Source organism: Wolffia australiana, chromosome 13 (assembly GCF_029677425.1).
Source record: "Wolffia australiana isolate 7733 chromosome 13, ASM2967742v1".
Lineage (NCBI taxonomy): Eukaryota > Viridiplantae > Streptophyta > Magnoliopsida > Alismatales > Araceae > Wolffia > Wolffia australiana.
In genome coordinates, this window is record NC_135847.1 from 14,082,520 (window position 1) to 14,098,475 (window position 15,956).

At 40.8% G+C, this 15,956-nt stretch overlaps 2 protein-coding genes across 2 annotated transcripts; one reads left to right on the forward strand and one right to left on the reverse strand.

Annotated features, from left to right (window-relative positions):
- Nucleotides 1-5,504: 5,504 nt before the first annotated feature.
- On the forward strand, nt 5,505-8,132 carry OGG1 (8-oxoguanine-DNA glycosylase 1). Its single transcript, XM_078584852.1, has 3 exons — nt 5,505-6,121; nt 7,281-7,491; nt 7,941-8,132. Exons 1-3 carry the CDS (start codon nt 5,562-5,564, stop codon nt 8,130-8,132), a joined length of 963 nt encoding a protein of 320 aa, XP_078440978.1. The 5' UTR covers nt 5,505-5,561.
- On the reverse strand, nt 8,123-15,350 carry LOC144710973 (beta-galactosidase 3-like). The gene is given in 20 exon segments (XM_078584850.1): nt 8,123-8,428; nt 9,058-9,391; nt 10,209-10,417; nt 10,825-10,929; nt 11,141-11,248; nt 11,564-11,673; nt 12,125-12,222; nt 12,330-12,505; nt 12,616-12,780; nt 12,980-13,098; nt 13,176-13,263; nt 13,335-13,440; nt 13,521-13,609; nt 13,793-13,936; nt 14,270-14,362; nt 14,458-14,524; nt 14,662-14,774; nt 14,854-14,949; nt 15,024-15,132; nt 15,134-15,350. Coding segments are annotated over 20 exon segments (2,634 nt in total). The 5' UTR covers nt 15,328-15,350; the 3' UTR covers nt 8,123-8,317.
- Nucleotides 15,351-15,956: the final 606 nt, after the last annotated feature.

Consider the following 15,956-nt stretch of genomic DNA (forward strand, 5'->3'; position numbering starts at 1 on the left):
CAAGGGTTATGAAAAATTCCAAGCTGTAGGAGAATTGTCTTAGTGTGGCATGAGATAGACTTTTCAGCATACATCAAATTCCTCAAAAATAAAAATTATCATCCTGCATGGCAATGGCATCCTAAGTGGTGAACACACACTCTTGGTGCTGCCACTTTTGTGTCCACCTCATGAATGATGATGCCCAAAAGTCAAGTATCATGCTCTATGGTGCATGTATTAGTAGTGAGAAATACTAACTATACATTGGCCCATATATGCATAATATTTGCAGTCCATAAACCCGTATCTTTCATCTCATTATAAATATTTGCTTTCTTCTGTTGCATGAACTTCTCACTAGGAGGGCCCAAATAGTTAAGCATATGGCAAGAACTTCTTAAACGTCATGATTTTGGTAATTCTCCAAGAAGAATCTTTCAACCTCATGAATTCTGTAATGATATATTTTGTATCCTGTATGGTATGGCCCCTCAAGGTAAGGTGTTTTATCACCACCCAAATAGTACTCCTAGGGCATCACTGATGAGAGTGTGATCCCTGTCACTATCTTTTAATTCACCATGTCATGCTTGTATGAACGGCTTTGAAATGTCTCCAAAAAATTATGGTTCTATCTACCTGCCTCTGGATTAAATTTTCCGTGTTGTTGGTTTGTTCTCAAAAGAGAAGAGGCATGAATAGTGCCTGCCATTAGTGTGCACGAAGAAATTTTGGATAACATAGTTGTTTGATTGTTGGGTGCCTCAGTCCCCAAGGGCTTTGTCATTGACAAATTATTTATTTCAAGGGAACATTGCTTAAAGAATTTTTGGGCTGGGACATACCCTCCAATATAAAAGCTATTGATTAGTATATATTCTGATCAGATTTAGGTTCAGTAAAAGTCTACATATTAATAATACATTTCATGATAATTACCAAACATATCTGTTAAAATATAACTCAACAATAGCACAATAAAAACCCAATCCCACATGAAATAAAGATAAAAAAAAATTGAAATAAAGTAAATAAAGATAAACTTGATGAAAAATAAAGGGAGCGTTGAGCTATGATCCGATGTCAGAAGATGGATCCATCAGCCTACTTGGAATCGGTTATCAGACTCCGATCAAATGTTAATCAAATAAGAGTCAGACTCTTATCAAAAATTTTACACCACCAACAAAAATTCAATTATTATTAAAGTCAGCTTTTGATCGTAACCATGAACGAGAGGTTATGATCAGTTATTCAATTGTGATATGAATCAATTATAATTGATGTCAAATTATGTTTAGAGTCTGATTTGATAGGATCATAATCTAATAAGAATCTGATCCATAATAGAGATCTGGATAAAATTTTTACTATGAACATAATCTGAGTATGACCAGTTAAACTCCATTTAAATTCAAATTATGATAAGATATCATACCTGAGAAGAGTATGCTTATGATCAGAGTTATGTGAAGAGTACTCTAATTATAGTCAGATTCTGATCATACTCCACTTATGATTGGATCTTTGATCGGGATTTTGATCAAAATTATGATTCTGAAAAGAGGTTTTCTTTTGATCTGTATCTAATAATGATTGGTATTAAACCTGATCAGATCATAATGTGAACTGTGATCATAATCTACCACTGATTATAATTGGACTGTGATCAAGGCCAACTTCTGATCAAGATTTCTAATCAGAATCATACGTTGGTGATATTTTAAGGCTGATCAAAGGTTTTGATGAGATGCGAGATTCTGACGAGCGTCAGCCTATGATCATAGTTCACATCTTATCATAGTAAAATTCTGATCTAGTTATCATACCTGACCAGAATCTGACTACGAGCAGAGTTTAACTTAGATTATACAGATTCTGATCAGAGTCAACTCTTATTGGGATCTTTGATCGAGATGTTGATCAAACTTATGAATCCTATAATAGGTTCTGATTAAAGGTTTTATTATGATATGAATATCATAATGATCAATGTTAAAATATAATCAAAGTCTGATATCAGATATCTGATCAGAATCTTACTTTGATCATAATCTATTCCTGATCATAATTGGGTTGCAATCGACGCCAACTTCTTATCAGGATGGCTAACCATAATCATATGCTGGTAAAATTCTGACAATGATCAGAGATTTGATTATTTTTAGAAAACTATTCTTATCAGATTTGGATTTTGATGATAATCTAATGTCTTATCAGATTTTACCTTGAACATATTTTTGGATGAAGATAGAGATGGATAGAGAGAATGACTAAATAATATATTTTAAAATAAATATTAAAATACAGGTTGATATGGATGAACATGTGCCTGCCTTCTAGTTTATTGTTTCTTATCAACCTCTCCCCACCTTACGCGTCACCCTGCGCACCTTATCACCCAATTAGGCTTTGACATTTTGGACCGGGGACCGGTCAGTCCAGATCCGGTCTGAAGGTCAGACCCGTACCAGTTTATTTTGATTTTTTTTAGAAATTTTTTTTTTTGTCAACACTCTCACCCCCTCCATGCACACTCGTCGTTGAAACAACCCGCCCTCACAACCCCGTCCCACGCACTCCTAATCGCCCTCCCCATCGCCCGCCCCAAGAGCTCACCGCCGCTGCTCCGCGCGCTCAGCGCCTCCACCACCCCTGCGCGCCTACACCACCCCCCGCTCGTCTGCCGCCCCTCTCCCCCCCCTCCTCCACGCGCTCGCCACTGCCCCCCCTGCACTCACCGCCGGCCCCCCGCCCCCCCCCCCCTCCCCAGCTCTCTCACCGCCGCCCACCCCCTTCTCGCCAGCCCCCTTCCACACGCTCTCTCGTCGCCACCCACCCCCCACCCCACCAACACCCACGCTGCTGCCCCCCCCCCCCCCCCTCTGACTAGCAAAAACTTTAATGGAGCAGCTATTAAGGATGATGATGGAGCAGAAATTAATAATGTTAAAGGCGATAGAATCTCTCTTGAAGAGACAAGGGACGCAGAGTCAACCTGGATATGAAAAAGCCTGACGTTAGGGAGTTGAGATTGACTCCCCAAAAACTCAATTTCCTACTCAAACCCTAATTGATCGTAGAAGATTAGAATGCAACTGATATGAATGTCGAAAGCAACAGATATGCATACATTATCATATTTTGAGACAAATGAAGAAAGCAATAGATTTTTTTCATATATTGACTTATATTTGACATGTTCCATTTTTTTATTAGATAAAATCATGGAGTAACGAATTTACACATTCATTTGAGTAATTTTATATTTTGGAATAATTAGTTTAAAGCGTTTAAAATGGATGTAAATATTCTATGAATGTCAAAGTATAAACAGAAAGAAAAACTTGATATATGGAGTACATATTTTATAGGGCATATTCCATCATCAATTCAAAGTGATATATCTTGATGATATTTTTATGGTTATTAAAATTGAAAAAAAATCAGCTGTATTGGGACCAGACCGGACGGGACCAAACAAGACCGGACCGGAACTTCAGGTAAGGCTTAGGTCCATGCCAAAAAACCGGACCAGACCGGGACCATCAAACCCTACACCCAATGCAGTGCTCACTTGCTTGTCACCTCTTTCAGTCTCTCCCTTGCACTTGAAGTTTCATTTCTTGCATGTCTCATTTTCATACATAAACTTATAACTTAAACTTAGAGCTTTAGATGAAATAAAGATTCTAAATTCACATTACCCGTATCTGTTTATATATTATCATTATAAAAGGCATACAGTTATGTCTTATGGAAAATTACTTTTTTATCTTATGGAAATTTACTTATTCATATCTTGGAGTTAATAAATAAGTGTTAAAAAAAATGGCATCAGATAATGGAAATCTGATATTCACATCCAGTATCTGATACCGCCATCCAAATTTTAAGATGTTGGCTTATACCAATAATGGCTTAGATGCCGATATCGGATATCAGTTGTTACACTGCTGATAACTCATATCAGTATTTGAATATCAGTTTGTATGGGTATCAATTATCCTGTTCTAATATCCAGCATCTATAACTGTCGCGATAGTGGCTTGGAGACAGGAACACACTACTTTGAAGATAAGGTTGTAAATTTATCCCATCCCACTTCCTAAGTTTAGAACTGATGACAAAATAATATCACATTGACTGATTACAAGTCATGTTCCACTTGCCAACTCCATCTATGAAATAAACCAAAGATCAGGCCTTTTTATTCAAACTAACGGTTTCCTACTTTCATCAAACTTATAAAGTACGATACTATGAATTAAAAAACTCAAAAAACATGCTCAAAGAACAATCACACAAAAATTAAAATAAAACCTACACCATGTGTTAATGAACGTTCTGTCCAGGAGCACAACCCTCAGGTCGGTCATACCCGACACCCTGTTTTTTGCCAAAACAACTAAAAAAATGTGTTAATGAAGGAATAACCCAGGTCCATTCCTCTACCTAAAACCCATTAACTGCAAGTCTGCAAGTAAAATACACCAGTGTCAGATCATGTTCCCTCTCAACATCTTAATCACAAATCTCTTTTGCCTATAATCTGACCTCCTCTAGTACCCATTGTGAAATATCCTTTGAAATCAAAGCCCAATAGCCCCATTCAAACAGTACAGAGATGTGATACAAACAAGCAAAATTTGAAGATAGGGAAAGGTTCATTGTGAAATAGAGTTCGGCCGTCCTGATACCGGTACCGGATGACGGTATCGGGACGGATGCTGTATCGGATACCGGAAAGGCAATTTTCCCGTATCCGCTCATTCCGATATCCAGATATCGGATATTGGTATCGGATATCGGTTGCTACAGTGCCGATATCCGATACCGATATCCGTCTCGATGTCGAGATCCGTCTCCGTCTCAGGGGGAAGGATGACGATATCGGATATCGGGTGTGGATATCGGTTTTCGATATCCAACACCGATATTTTTATAAAAAAATATTTCATTTATTATAAATGAGTGAGATAGATAGCTTATCGATATCGGTTCCGATATCCTGAGATCGGTTTTCGATATCCGGTATCCGTCTCCGACATCCGGATATCGAAAACCGATATCTGGCATCCTGTATCCGCCTCATCCCTCCACCTTCGGTATCCGACACCGATATCCGTCTAACCCCTTATAGACAGATACCGACCGATATCCGATACCAAAAACCAATATCCGATATCGAAAACCGATATCCGGATATCGAAAACTGATATCCGGCATCCGGTATCCGCCTCGTCCCTCCACCTTCGGTATCCGATACCGATATCCGACTAACCCCTTATATCCGATATCCGGCACCGTCCCATTTTTTCCTGGATATCGGATATCGGTTGTCCGATACCGGATGACGGACGGATATCGGTTGGGCGAACACTATTGTGAAATATCCTTTGAAATCAAAACCCAATAGCCCCATTAAAACAGTACAGAGATGTGATCTAAACAAGAGAAATTTGAAGATAGGGTAAGGTTGATTATGAAATACCCTTTGAAATCAAAGCCCAATAGCCCCATTAAAACTGTACAAGGGAAATTTGAAGATAGGGGGGGAAGCTTGATTGGACCCAGCAATGGCGTCGCACGCGTGGGAGCTTGTCGGGGTCGCACGGGTGGAGTTATCGCTGCCTCTCACGCTTCCGACGGGGCAGACCTTCAGATGGAGGAAGACGGGGGCCGAGCAGTTCACCGGCGTCGTAGGAAGACATCTCCTCTCGCTGAAACACGAGGAGGGCGACCCACAAGGCCACGTGGCCTTCCTTGCTCACGGCGGCGCCGCCGAGGCCGCCGCCGCCGGCTCCGCCATCAGGGAATACCTGAACCTCGACGTGGCCGTCTCGGTGGCCGCCATGTGGCAGGAGTTCGCCGCCGCCGACGTGGCCTTTGCTGAGCTGGCGAGGAGACTTGACGGCGGAGTTCGGATCCTTAAGCAGGACCCGGTGGAGTGCCTGTTTCAGTTCTTGTGCTCCTCCAATAATAACATAGGCAGGATCCAACGGATGGTAGAGAATCTGGCGTCTCTGGGCGAGTGCATTGGGACCGTCGATGGAGTTGACTTTTATCGATTCCCCGGAGTTGACTTGCTGGCCTCGGTCTCCGAGGAGGACCTGCGGAGAGCCGGGTTTGGGTACAGGTCAGTGTCAAAGATGAGAAGTAGCTAGACATGGTCGTTCTGTTATTTTTGTGAGAATTTGTGCAAATTATTCGGACTGTTCTGATTTCCGAACAGAACAAAAACAAATTCGAACAGAACAACGCACAGACCTTTGTGCGGTTCTTTCGTTCGCTTTGTGTGAATTTTATTCTAGTTTTGTGTAAATTTGTGCGAATGTGCAAATTTTGTTCGTTTTTTGAAAAAAAAAAGAACAGAACAAAGAACAAGGTCGTGTGTGGTTCTTTTGTGTGAATTTTTTGTTCATTTAGAACGAAAAGAACAGAACAACCATGTCTAGCTATAGCTTTTAGGAATTCGCCAGCGAATACCAACTTTCTTCATCTTTGCTATCAGCTATAGCTTTTAGCACAATGGAATTTGCCAGCATCGAAGACCAACATCCTTCGTCTTTGATATCAGCTATAGCTTTTAGCACAATGGAACTCGCCAGCGTCGAAGATCAACGTTCTTCATCTTGTTTATCAGCTATAGCTTTTAGCACAATGGAATTCGCCAGCATCGAAGACCAACATTCTTTGTCTTTGCCATCAGCTATAGCTTTTAGCAAAATGCAATTCGCCAGTGTCGAAGGCCAACATTCTTCGTCTTTGCTATCAGCTATAGCTTTTAGCGCAATGGAATTCGCCAGCGTCAAAGACCAACATTCTTCGCCTTTGCTATCAGCTATAGCTTTTAGCACAATGGAATTCGCCAGCGTCGAAGACCAACATTCTTAGTCTTTGCTATCAGCTATAGCTTTTAGCACAATGGAATTCGCCAGTGTCGAAGACCAACATTCTTCATCTTTGCTATCAGCTATAGCTTTTAGCACAATGGAATTTGCCAACGTTGAAGACCAACATTCTTCATCTTTGCTATCAGCTATAGCTTTTAAATTTTAATTTGGTATTAGAGCCAGATTACAGGTTCAAAAATCAAAGAAACAATTCATCGAGCACGTGGCAAAAATATTCCGTGGATAGGTGTAGTGGGGTGTTGAAGAACAACATCCAGCTTAAGAGGAAAAATAGCGGTTTTGCTATCAGCTATAGCTTTTAACACAGTATTCGAGGCTTTAATTTTAGTTGTCAGCAGGTTGGGCACAGGTTGTTGAGAGTTGATTTTTGGTGTGGGCCAGGGCGGGGTTCGTGGTGAACGCAGCAAGGGCATTGAGAGAGAAGCCAGGGGGAGGCGTGACATGGCTGGAGTCACTGCGGGAAATGGAGCTGGCAGAGTGTATAGAGGCCCTCTGCACTTTGCCTGGAGTCGGGCCGAAAGTGGCTGCCTGTGTCGCCCTCTTCTCCCTCGATCACCATCACGCCATCCCTGTCGACACCCACGTCTGGCAGGTAAGTATACATAGATATGAGCACCCCAGTAAGATATAAAAGATGATAGATACATAAGGATTTGACACCCATATATATATATGTTGTGTGTGTGTGTGTGAGAGAGAGAGAGAGAGCAAGAATTAAATAGAGAGATGCATAGTCTGGGGATCAATTGATCAGCTACAGATACATTTGTAGACTAGAGATTGATAGGTGCATTTATAGGTTGGATATATATTTACAAAGATATATATTGATACATTTGGTGGATGTGTAAAAGGATGGATGGATGGATGGATGGATCAATCTACACTTAGATAGGCAGATATATTGATGTACATACATCTATATAGAGAGAAATGGAAGCAAGATGGCTGGAAAGAGATACATAGATGGAGAGGGTAAATTATATAGATTGGAAGATGTATTTTAGAGAGAGAAAGAAGGCTGATCTATGTCATCTGCAGATTGCGACGAGGGATTTGATACCCGAGCTAGCTGGCAGCCGAATTTCGCCAAAGCATTACGGGCGAATCTCAGAGGCCTTTGTGAGAAGGTATGGAAAATATGCAGGCTGGGCTCAGGCAGCGCTGTTCGTGGGCGAATTGCCCTCCCAAAAGAAGAAGGAACCATGGAAGAGGAAACAATCTACCACATAAAGAAAGTAATACTAAGATTCAGTCTTCCCAATGTTCAATTAATAACAAAACGTTTTGGAAAAAAAAGCTTTCCTGCTCTGCTCTTAAAGTTGCGCCCCCTCGTAAACTCGCGCCTTAGGACCTAATTTTATATAATAAAAGTAAGACAAACGGGATAAATAAGTCTCCTGACCTCTAACCGTTGGCTAGCTGCATGCGGCTTCAACGGCGAGAGCTTTGATCTTGCCGGGGCAATGATCTTCTCCAAATGTCTTCTTCGACAAGGCAATGGAGCATTCTCTCCTTCCCAAGCACGCCTGAAACAGGAAGACCAGAGATGTGAGCCATAAAGGGAAGGAGGCATTATAAGTATAGAGAGATAAGACGGATATATATAGTAAGAGAAAGATAGACAGAGATCAATACATAGGGACATAGAGACAGAAAGAGATGGGCAGGGGATCGACAAATGGGCATAGATATATATCAGGTAGCGAGATGCATGGCAAGATGTGCGTAGAATTATCAAGAGAGATGGGTCGAGATAAACATATGTAAATAGAAAGAGATGGCCAGAGACAAGGAAAGATGGGTAGATATCCGTATATAAATTGAGAAATGGAAAATTTATGGGTATACGTATAAGAATAAAGAGAGTTAGGAAAATGGGAAAGAGAAGGGCAAAGATGTAGGTATAGAGAGAGAAAGAGGGAGAGAAAGTGAGTGAGAGAGAGGAGAGAGAAAGAAAAGGAGAAAAGCAAGAGAGAGAGAGAGAGGGGGGAGAGACAAAAGAGGAAAAAGAGACATGAGACAAAAATAGAAAAAAGGGAAATGGGAAAGAGAGAATGAGATATAAAGGGGGAGTAAGAGGAGAGAACAATGAGAGAGGAGATAGAAAAAGAGAGTGGAGAGAGAGAAGAGAGAGAAAGAGGAGAGAGGAAGAGACATCTTCCACAATGGCAAGGGTGCTGGGGTAGTGGCAGTCTCCTTGTCGAAAAGATCCATGAGCTCCAATAGGATTCCCAAAGCTGGCAAACTCGACGGCGGAGATAACGGAGCCGACAGGGCAGGACAAACAAAGAGAAGCCACCACGCTGGCGGCACCACCGACCAACGAGCAAGGTTCTACAGTCATGACGGGATGGTCTTCGCGAACAAGGCCGGAGACGGCAGTCACCTGCCGCCTGGAGAAAGAGATCGAAGTGGGGTCGCCACCTTCCTCCTCAAAAACAACCAGCGTGTTTCCAGAAGGCTGAAACCATGACCTTGGGACATGGTACCTGTTAAAAGAGCATGCAAAAACTAAATTATCTACCTAAAATGGCTGATTATGAGTTTATGTCGGGGAGAAATCCCACCTATCTCACAGACCAGAGACACAACACTTCCACACAGTTCAACACACTGTTCTGTATTTATTCGTATAGGAATAAATAAAGTACAATTCATGGGAAAGGGCGCGAAGCAGTTTTAACTAGGGTTGGACATTTAGGACCGAGGACCGGTTTGACCAGACCGAACCGGGACCATAGGTACTTCGCTTGAGGGTGGACCGGTTTGTCAAACAGGTTTAGGTTCAAGGGTCAAACCGGAACGGAACTGGAAAAATATTATTTGATATTTATTTAATATTGTTTACAAAATTCTAAAAATATCAAATCCAACTTGACGGAGAGGTTTCTATTGAGCTCAGCATAGATGCCACATATTCGACCATCTGTAGGCACCCACTTGATGTAGTGGATTTTTTAAATTACCATGAACATAAACTTTGTACTTTGACTTTGACATTGACTAGTAAACTTGACCAGACCAGGACTAGTCCGGACCAGACCAGGACTGAAAAAGAACGGACCGGAACCAGACCGAAGTTTAGGTAAGGTTTAGGTCTTTGCTAAAAACCCGGACCGGACCAGGACAGTCAAACCCTAGTTCTAACTGCCTACCAAAAAGAAAGCGAGACTGCTTAGAAAAACAGAGTAAAAAAAAACCCATAGGAACTATTAAAATCTCCATAAAAAAAAAGGAAATGTGCCTGCCATGTTGCAGCCTTTCCCTACAGACACGTTCCAACAATTAAGGATTTAATTTGTTTACCATCTTTGGGTGGGTTCTCCACAGCCGGTGTTGCATTTATCTGGATAGAATTTCCCTCTGTAGTCACAGATGGCTGAGCAACCCTCAGATGGACTTTTCCTCGGCCAGTATCTCCCAATGGCTTTTCCGTTCAGCCAAACTCTGCCCTTCCCCATGGATGCCATGTCAAGGCCAATTGGTTCAATCCCTTTCGGCAGATCAATGCTCGCCTGCAAGAACATTGGCATGTTTCTTTTTATTTTGGGTCATAAATAAAGGCAAATCGAAAATGCTCGATCAACATGAAAGTACAGGAACATCTTCCATTGGGCAGTTTAAGTCAACTAAGACCTGGACAACTGAAATAAATCAGTAGAAAATCTGTTAATGGAAATTTCACTACTGTAGTTAAAAAAATATATCTAATTAAAAAATTACGCTTATTTTGCGATAAACAGTATTATAGCTAATACTTCATTATTTGATGTAGAAGTGAAAAAAGGGACAGTACTCAGCGATATTAAATGGGAGAAAGGAAGCGCAGCCCAAACTCACATCCAGACTGGCTTGAACATCAAAAGTCGTCTGCCACATTTCTTTCAAGAAGAAGAGGTAAGAGGAGGTAGGAAAAAAGTACCTTGTACCAAATGAGGGGCTGCTTTTTGGGAAGGACCAGTTTTGATTCCCAGCCAATGCTGCTCGAGGTGCTGTAAATGCGTTGAGCCTCTCCTTCCAGCCCAATCTAAAGGGAATAAGAAGAACGATCGAAATCCCCAAGATCAGCTTTTTTAGCCTTAAATGCACGAGCCTTAAAAAAAAGCACGAGATTTTCATAATTAAAAACAAAAAGTCGGCAACTTTTGCAGTTTTCCCAGATTAAACTTTTCAAAATTCTTGCGCTAAGGGGAAAACTTGAAGAGAAAAAAAATAGAACTGTTTCTCACAAACCATACCTTATACGACCAATTCATCGAGGAAAGGTCTAACGTTCCATTTCTAAGCCCATTTATCTTAACGCTGGTCAGGCCTGCCCCTCGCCACTCATAAAATGGCCCTGCATTCTAAAGAGGAAACAAATGAACACGGAAATTTACAGAGTTAAAATTCCAGGCGACCCATATATAAGTAGAAACATTATTAGATAGTCATTCATTAGAACATTCTATAAGTAGAAACATGATTATATAAGTAGAAAAATTCTCACTAGTTAGCTAGTTATTCCCCCACGAAATTTGATGATTTAAATTTTTTACTATTGAAATAAAAAAAATTATCACTTATGGAGGCAAAAAAAAGGTGAACTTCATCTCCTATTCCAAGTAACCCTTGTGCTGGAGAAAGGTGAAGCTTGTAGCGTTAACCAAGCAGAAACTTACTTGCAAGCCGACTGTCATGCTTAGAAGAGAAAGCTGATTGATTCCTGGAATCAGGTGGACAGGCGTCTCAATCATGAAACTCGAGTTTCGACCATTTCCATACACGCTTACTGTATCAATAAATTAAGACAAATTATGAGTTCTTCAAAGAAGGCAAATACTCTGATTTTAAATGGATAACATGAACTACGAAATTAAAGCAAGTTAAAAAAACATACAAATCGGAGTAGCCATTAAAAATGATATTTCTCACGTTTCATTTAGGTTAGTTTCTCAGTTGATAGTATGCTGAGTTAACGGTAGGGTTTAGCATTAACCATCCATTGATCGATGGTGAATCACGGTCGTTCATCCAAGCCCAACCATGGATGACGATGACAATGATCAGATTTGGGGACGCCAGTGACATTGATGAAGATGATGACTGGACAAAATGACGTTCTGCTATCATCTTTGCATCCCATTTCATCATAATCCTACCCTAGATGGTGAACTCGTCTCCATTATCATAGCAATGACTATGACCCATTGAATGTACGTACATGTCAATCATACGATTACCTTGGAGTTTTTGGTTTAAAAAGACATGGACGCCATGGCCCTCCGACTCCACAGCAAGGACGGCATTTCCTCGGATGTCACTTTCATCAATATTCAGGCTGACAATTTTCCGGTACGAATTTAAATTTCCACAAATTCGAATGATATTCCGAAGAAAACCAAACATAATTACTAACCAAATCCAAAATATTTATATGACAGTTACCTTATCGCTTGCCAGAGATAATCAGTAGAATCCCGCGTGGTGTTAATGTGATCCACAAACCCTTGCTGGGAGAAGTCAGGCGTTCCCCAAAGCCCAGCTTTCTCCACGAAGACATCCCATCTGGAGACTCTTATTTTCTCGGGAATCATCTCTACGTTTGTAGTCTGGGAGCTAACCTGCGGTTAGATGACAATTTTTCAGATTAGCGTGTTATATCCTAATGTACGAAAATCCCCTCGAACAGAAATTATAAATAAATACATGAACGCGGAAGAGAATATATCACCTTTGCCGTGTTGAATGCCACATTCTTGCAATCTGGCAAAATGCTGACAGACCAAGATGGAACGAGATATGATTGGTTCCTAAAAATCACAACTTTGTCGTTTTCTGTATCCATATTTGCAATAAACGCAGCGCACTTTCCGGATGAATCCGTGAAGAAGTCAACCTGAGAAAATAAAACAGAGGTTCAAAAATGATGACGCATAACAATGTGCGACTTTCTTAGCACCATACTATACCGCTAAAGAGTATAATAAAAAGGGTCGAAAGTTGAAGATTCCGAAATAAATTAAAGCTGAAATATGTTTCCATTTTAAAAATCAGAAAAAAGAAACAGTGAAAGAAGACGGAGAAGCATAGAATACCTCTTGCAGAGAGCCAAGAGAAAGAAACGTGGGTTCTCCATATAATAATGCATGCTCACACAGTTTTATAGCTCTGTGTAGATCTTTGAGGTGCCCCCACTTGGGTAGTCTCAGCAATCCTATGATTCATGGCCGACAGCAGTTTAAAACAACTATCATTTATTTCGAAAAATTGATTCGACATTGGATCACTCACCATATTCGTCGATTGGCGCGTCATAATCATAGCTTGTAGTGATGAAGGGACCTCCAGAAGTACGATCAAAGTTCGTTCCACCATGGTACTAAATTCAAAACAAAACTTTAAAAATAAACAAAACATAGCACCAATGCAATCGTAAAAGCTGTAAATTACCATGTAATAATTCTGTAGACTGCCACCTTTCTGGAAAAACCGAGCCACAGAATATGCAATATCTTCGGGCGGCCTATGAGGATTGCTTGCGCCAAAAGTTTTAAACCTGGAAACGTCATCTTTATTGTAAAAAAAATCTATAATCATCTTGACTCGTTTGAAAAATTTACTAATCGTGATAATTACCATCCAGGCCAATTCTCAGTCCAAAATTTCGGTTTGTCGACTGCATTGGGAGAAAATTGATCACAATAAAAGGAGTTGCAAGTGTTAATCTGAAAAAAGATCAACAGAGGAGTTAGTTAAATACCAGACGTAGAAGAGCAATTTATGCCAAAAACTACACCATATTTCACTGTTATATAACACTGAGATATTATATTTCTCTTACTTTTATCCATGAAGGTTGCAGAATTTCATGAGAAGTAAACTAATTATTGAAGTCATTAAATCCTAACCACATGATCAGGGGCGTCATATTGCTGGCACATGATCCAGGGGACGCCTATGTTCTGTGAAATAGCCATATTGGCTGCCCACATGGCATATCGCTTGCCACCATCTCCATAAGCCGCTTCGGTGTCGCCATATTCGTTTTCAACCTTTGAAAATTGGCAGATTGTAAATCAAAATTAATGTTACTTCGATGAGTTAAAAAATAAAACCCGCGTCGAAAGTGGCAGAAAACAGGACCGATAAATCTCTTCAATTTTTCTGCTGGATGGATCAAGTGAGATTGGTAATCAACCCTATACTATATAAAAATATATATGAGAACAGCCTAATTACACCTACAACTACTTTTCTAATCTATCTTTTGAAAGATATTTTTCTAATAATATTAAATTGACAGTAAAGAGGAACCACTTATTTAAGAGTATCAAATCAGAGTGCAGAACGTTCAAGTTGCAAAGGCGGAAAGATATGGAACTTGCCTGCGCTAGAATGATGGGCCCGCCCTGCTGGGCGAATAATTTCTCCCTCTTCATTATGTTCACGATGACCGTCATGAAACTCTTCATGTGGGTCTGCGACAAAAGAACAATTGATGTCGTTTCCCCTGATTAAAAAATTACAATAGTTAATTGTTTTAATGAATACGAAGGGAAAGAACAGGAAGCACCATCCAAGGCTCGTTGTCAGTTCTGAAGATCGCCCCCCGTTCGTAATGCACCCAAACCGGCACTCCGCTGCATTCCAGCAAAACTGGACTCTTAAAACAATATTAGCAATTCTCAAATCAAAAACCAAAGTTTCAATCAAATGCGACGTAAAAAATCTTCATTCGAATAAAACTGATTGGATAAAAATCGGCAGAATTTCAAACCCGAAGTTCCATTCAGCTGCTACGAACGGGCCGATCCGAAGGATCATATACATTCCCGCCTCCTGAACGATTCTCACGAATTTAACCAGATCGAACCGATCCTCGAAGTAATACTACAATGAGAGGTTGAACTCGCATAAGAACATCGCCGAGAGAACAAATCACGAAGAAGATCAAACGATGAATCCTTACTTTGCCAGGAGAAGGCTCGTGGCCGTTCCAAAACACATAAGATTCAATCGCATCAGCTCCTCCCTCCTTCACCGCAGCGACAAGCGCCGGCCACATCTACTCCAAAGATCGATAAGATCACAAAAAAAACACAGAAAATCACAAAAAAAAACAAAAAATGAAAAACTCACGGCAGGAACACTGCGCGGATAATGAATGGAAGCGGAGATGATGAGCTTCCTCTCTCCATCGAAGACGAGCGAGCGGCGGTCGAAGGTGACATTGAGGGACAGCGCAGCGGGGAAGACAGAGCCGAAGAACACGAAGCATGCGATTGCCGGCCTCCAATCCATGGCGAAGAAAGCAGGAACAGGAGAGAGAGATGACTGCAACGATCGTCGGCATTGGTCCGTGGCTGGTTTTAAGGGAGTGCGGGAGGAGTAGAGAGAGAGAGTTGTCCGCCATTGGGCGTTGTGGAGCAGGTGGCGGCGCCATGTTCGCAGACCGGACACTGAGCGCTGTCGTTTTCTCGACTGCGTGTGCAGGAAGGATAACAGAGACAGAGATGGAGATAGGGGTGTAGCGATAGAGAGTGAGATAGAGAGAGAGACAGATAGAAATTTAGAGAGAGAGAGAGAGAGAGATTTAAATAGAGATAGAGAAAGATAGAGATTTAGATAGAGAGAGAGACAGAGAGATTTAAATAGAGATAGAGAGAGAGACAGAGAGATTTAAATAGAGATAGAGAGAGAGACAGAGAGATTTAAATAGAGATAGAGAAAGATAGAGATTTAGATAGAGAGAGAGACAGAGAGATAGAGATTTAGATAGAGATAGATAGAGATTTAGATAGAGATAGCGAAGAGAGAGAGAGATAGATAGAGATAGCGATAGAGAGAGAGAGAGAGAGATTTAGATAGAGATGGAGATAGAGATAAAGATTTAGATAGAGATAGTGATAGAGATAGAGATAGAGATATTGATTGTTTAGAGAGAGATAGAGATAGAGATAGAGATAGAGATAGAGATAGAGATAGAGATACAAATACAGATACAGATACAGAGAGATTTAAATAGAAATGTAGATAGGTGTAGAGAGATTTTAATAGAAATGTGGATAGATA